The sequence below is a fragment of the Empidonax traillii genome, unplaced genomic scaffold (genome assembly GCF_003031625.1).
Source record: "Empidonax traillii isolate 1590-97213 ecotype Southwest subspecies unplaced genomic scaffold, ASM303162v1 scaffold37:size1818073, whole genome shotgun sequence".
In the NCBI taxonomy this organism is placed as follows: Eukaryota; Metazoa; Chordata; class Aves; order Passeriformes; family Tyrannidae; genus Empidonax; species Empidonax traillii.
Genome location: NW_020955230.1, coordinates 209,157 through 214,121, shown reverse-complemented (window position 1 = coordinate 214,121; position 4,965 = coordinate 209,157). Strand labels below are relative to the sequence as shown.

Here is a 4,965-nt window from a genome sequence, read left to right as displayed (position 1 = left end):
GTTCTGATCTCCCCTTCCTGTAACACTCAGGCTCAGAGCAGCTGTCTCAGTCATCTCTAAAGGAACACAGACTCTCTTCTTACCAGGCTCCTTTGGCTCCAGGGGACTGTTCCCGCTGCTCGTGTCATCAGGCAGAGCTTTCTCTTCTGCAGCCTTGGTCACAGGCTCCCCTCCTGAAGACTCAGAGGGAACACTAATATTCCCCTTAAAAGAAAAACAAGTAGAAATAAACCCAAGGATCACGTGATATTTTCTTGGAATCACCTTAGGGACACAGTAAAAACTGTTGTACACTCCGAAAGGATATGTAACACCAGGTGAACACTGCCCAGTTGTTTACAGGACAACTGCTTTAAACTCAGAATTAAGGCTGCCAAAATGAAAGCTCTTGTCCTCTTAAGCAAACCATGAAATCAGAAAACCAGAATACACCAAGTGAGGCTGTGTGTCCTCACAGTCTGAATTTTGCCCTCACTTATCACAGGAGCTGCAAGAAATCCAGGTGCCCTCCTTGCTACCAACATGTGTGTCAGGTTGCTTAAACACAGAGCTGTGTGATGTAAAACTACACATGAGCCACACATTTCTGGCTGGGAAACCCCCCACCCATCCTCCTGCTAAGACAATAAATTACAAGGTTTTGCTTGTTTCTGGAGCCCTCTGCTGCTGCCCCACATGTATTTTGCAGCCAGCCATTTACTGAACTGATGTATTTCCATGATCATGCGGCAAAAATCTGTAGCGTAAAAAGCCCTCCAAAACCAGAGAAGCAAGTCATGTTTCTGTTCCACTGAGGAAGGAAAGACCCAAGGTTAAGCACCTGGAAATTACCTTCAGACACAAAGATATTCTCTCTATGACCAGTTCTAGGATATTCATCTCTTCTGCAACAGCCTATCCATCAGAATCCTTAAGATGAATGACTGCTCAGAGCCTCCAACATTTCCTTCTATTAAGGAATAAAACGCTTCTGAAAACTGGTATGTGTGATGTTACAGTAGACAAAAGGGCATCACACTTGGGAAGAAGGTACTGGTAATGCCAAAAAATCACACTCCTCACCTTGACTCTGCCTTTACTTAAATATACAAAAGGCAACAGGTCCATATATTAATAGAAATACAGATATTCTTTGGCAAACTTGTGTAATAATAAGCAAAAAGAGCTGTGCTAATATAGGAACTGAACATTCCAGGGAAGTCCCAGAAGAGCAAGAGTTAGAGAAAGGGGATTCCTAATCAAAAGAGGCAATTAGTCCAACAAAAAGTCTAATGGTCCATGAATTGCTCTTCAACACAGAATAAGCCTTTGTCCACTTCAGTAAGTCTTTAACCATTTCACATCCAGGACCAACATTGTCCTTCTCAGAAATACACAAGTCATGGGGCCTCAAAACGCAAACAACTGCCCCCCAAGAACCCCATGGCTCACACACTTAATGCCTCCATCCTAATAGGGAAGTCTGCCCTCCAAAGGCCTTAAAAATGGAGATCTACTTCTCGAACACAGTTCAAAAGCTGTCAAAGATGACAATGTTTAACGTGCAGGTGACACTCAATACATTGAGAGAGCTTTACAACTCCATGTGTGCTGGCACAAGGACGTGCTCTTCCCTGCACTGCCATGAGCAGAACAGTCCCATCGAGGCTGGAGCTTTGCAGGGACTTTAGATTAGAATACACATCCCTTTCTGGAAAGATGGATACCCAAGAGGAAGATGACTAAACCATGGAACATGGAGAGCAGTAGTGGCAAATTTGCTCTAGGTGAGGATTTCCAAGCCAGACACTTTACTGGAGATCTCAAAACACAGAGAGGACAATAAATTGTTGCAGCTCCAGCACATGCACAACCATGGCACTTTGAGCCATGTGCAGCAGCAACAGGTGCAGTCCAGCTCTTGGCTTTCCTTGGGGTTCAAAACAAAAACAGCCAGAGCCCACATTTGGTGCCACAACTGAGGGAGCTCTCACATGTCCCTCACTGCATGTGAGACTTTGCCTTCAGTGGCAATGCTCAAAATACTCTTCTCTTATTTAGGATCAAAGACATCATGTTATAACCTACAAAGCTTCCACTTCATCACTGTGAATGCAACTGCAGGAGGTATTTTTTCCATGAAAATGAGACTAATTTGGTCAACACAGGAAAACACATCTCATGCTCATTAACGTGGGATACTTTTTCAGTCCCTCTTCTTCTTTAAATCTTACTTTACCAAGCAAACCCTTCAGTGTCCATTAGAAGCTGAATTAAAGAAGCCTTAACTTCTCAGGCAGGCAACTACATTAAAAAGCTGTCAGTCCAGGCCCCAGCATTGCTTCTGAATGGACTTACCTCAAGAAAGGGAAACATTTCAGGCAGGTTTGATGCAAGCACCTCCTCAAGCATCTGAAACACAACTTCCAGATCTACTCCTGCCCACTCGTCTGCAGCAGAGGGATTACAGGCCCAGCTGGAGGTCGTTGATGCTGCAGAACCAGCACTGCCAGTCAGAGAATGGGGGGCTGAACTCCCCAGTGTGGCTGCAAGAATCCAAACAGGGTCATCAGGCTTCCAGAATTTGGGTTTGGTTTGCAGAGCTCTATTGCTTCCATTGATCAAACATTTCAGGAACTGTACAGTAAACTCAATTCCAGAAATGTATTTGTGCTTTCCAGGTGATTTGAAGACTGATTCTTCATCTTAAAAAAGATTTGTATTTAGTTGATCTGTATGTTAAAATTATATATAAATTATTATATAAAATCATGTATATAAAAATGTGGATTGTAAAATTGATACATACACAGAGAGAAATTTCATAATTGCAGATTTCTGTATCTTCCCATCAGCTTTTTGATTTGGCTGCTTGAGTTTCTCATCACAACATACCACTGAAGGTGCATTAGGCAAGCTTACATCTTCACACACACACACTGAAATGGAACTGTGGTTTTGTTCTAAGAAGCGGTATTGTGGAACAGTGTGTGTTTTGGTGACACATAGAGGTCATCTAGCAATAATGTAATTATTTGCAGGACAGACAACCTTAAAACCTGCAATATCCTATCACTGTCCTAGTTTTGTTTAATTCAAAGAAAGAAGGAAGTCAACCTGACACTGGCTAGTAGTTGTGGGCAAATGTTTCTCTCCCTGCCCTTTTACCTCAACAGAAGGGTTGTTTGGAAAAGCCCCAGGGGATGCTCTAAATCTGGAGGAAGGACAGGAAAACCAGACAGTGCATCTTTTTGCTTTCAAGATCTCTCTTTCTCTTAGACCTTGCACTTTCTATCTGATTCTCACTTGAGATATATAGGTGACAGAGCATTGTAGAAAAATACTTTAAACTACCACTTTTTAGTATGTTTTGAAAAGCAAGTGCAGAAGCTCTTTCCATACCTGCTGGATTGTAGGCTGGTGAGTTCTGCTCTGAAGCTGTGCAGCTGCTGTGCTCTGGAAGGGCCATGGCAGCACTTTGAGGCCCTTGGTGAAGCAGTGGCAGGAAGAGCACAGGCTGCACTGTGGATTTGGATGTGACCGGGACCTCCCTTGAAAACCTAAGGAGTCCTGGAGTGACAACCACTTTACTGGGAGGTGCTGGAGAAGCCTCACAGCCTTCAGCACCTTGACTTGTCCTGGTAGGGACTGGAGGCAAATTTAAACCTCTGGCTGGTAATGTAAAGAGGTTCTGGCTCAAGGTCACTGTGTAGCAGTAAGGGAAGAAGAAAGGAAAAGAGGTGATAGAGAGTCAATATTGATCCTCCTGTACATTTCCCTTGGCAGCAACTCTACTTCTATCAGGGACTACAAGGACTACTACTACAGGACTCTTGAGAGTATCTCAGATACTCGAGTATCTGAGATACTCTCAAGAAGGGTTAGAAAGAAAAAATGCCATGTTCTGGGGATTTTCAACAAATAACTTGTCTATTTAGCTCTTCCTACTCATTCAGTCCTCTTGCAAAACTGCCTAGTTTTGGCAGAAGATGTCCTGCCAGGTCTTCCTCCCCTCTGCACAAAACTCACAGGATACTCCTGCCAGCGGTTCCTGCTTAGGACCGACCCATTGTCGGGCCAGCTCCCCAGCGAGGGGCGAGGGTGTTCCCAGCGCAGCCCACGGGCAGAGCGGAGCACACGGGAACAGCTCCCGGGCTGGGCCAGCAGACCTGCCTTCCCCAAGAACAACCCTGTCCAACCCCGGGTGAACTGAGGTGAGCTGGGCTGAGCTGAGCTGCGCCGCCCCCAACAAGGGCAGGGAGCCCTCCAACCTCACCCCCCCGCGTGTCCCACCCGTCTCACCGGCCCCGGGCGGCAGCAGCCGGTCCCTGTGGAGCTGCTGGAAGCGGCTGGGCTGCCGGCTGCGCACCTCCAGCCCGGCCGCCATCCGCTCCCTGTTGGCCCTGGTCAGGCGCTTGATGTGCACCAGGAGCTCGGGGCGGTCGCGCCGAAAGTAGGGGCTGCAGAAGCGGAGCAGGGCCCCGGCGGAGCCCGGCAGGCCCGCGGCACCGCCCCCCGCCAGCACCGGCGTCTTGTGGAAGCCGTAGAGGTTGAGCTGCCGCACGAAGCTGCCGAAGTTGGTGGCTTTGAAGGCGCCCGGGGCCGCCGCCGCCGCATCGCCGCCCGCGCCGCCCGCGCTCAGCAGCTCCCGCTCGAAGAGCGCCCGGTCGACGAGCAGCCCCTGGGCGCGGGCGTCCCAGCGCACGGAGCGGACGCGGGGGCTGTTCACCAGCTGCCACAGCTTGGCGGGGAAGGTGCTGGGGCTGACGCCGGCGGGCAGCGGCAGCTCCTCCATCGCGCCGGTCGCCGACGGACGGACTGTCGCGACACGCGGCGCCGCGAGGACACAACGCCCGGAGCGCAACGGCCGCGGCTGCGGCGGCGCCGCCCGGCCCGAGGGGGGCGCGGGAGAGCCCGCGGGGCAGAGCCGGAGCGCGCCCGGGAGGGGCCGGGAGGGGAGCGGGATCCGGAGGGACGGGTGAGAGA

The 4,965-nt window shown here is 49.5% G+C and overlaps 1 protein-coding gene across 3 annotated transcripts in view; it reads right to left on the bottom strand.

Annotated features, from left to right (window-relative positions):
* Positions 1–4,843, bottom strand: part of HSF5 (heat shock transcription factor 5) — a 6,466-nt gene extending 1,623 nt beyond the window's left edge. The window contains exons 1-4 of one of the 3 annotated variants that reach the window (XM_027877990.1): positions 4,282–4,843; positions 3,387–3,684; positions 2,338–2,530; positions 84–204 (exon numbers count right to left, since the gene is read on the bottom strand). In XM_027877990.1, coding sequence (XP_027733791.1) covers positions 84–204; positions 2,338–2,530; positions 3,387–3,684; positions 4,282–4,774 — 1,105 coding nt within the window. In that variant the 5' untranslated portion in view covers positions 4,775–4,843. Of the gene's footprint in view, positions 1–83; positions 205–2,337; positions 2,531–3,381; positions 3,685–4,281 lie in introns of all 3 variants that reach the window. The other 2 variants (XM_027877988.1, XM_027877989.1) reach the window with 2 other exon arrangements.
* Positions 4,844–4,965: the final 122 nt, after the last annotated feature.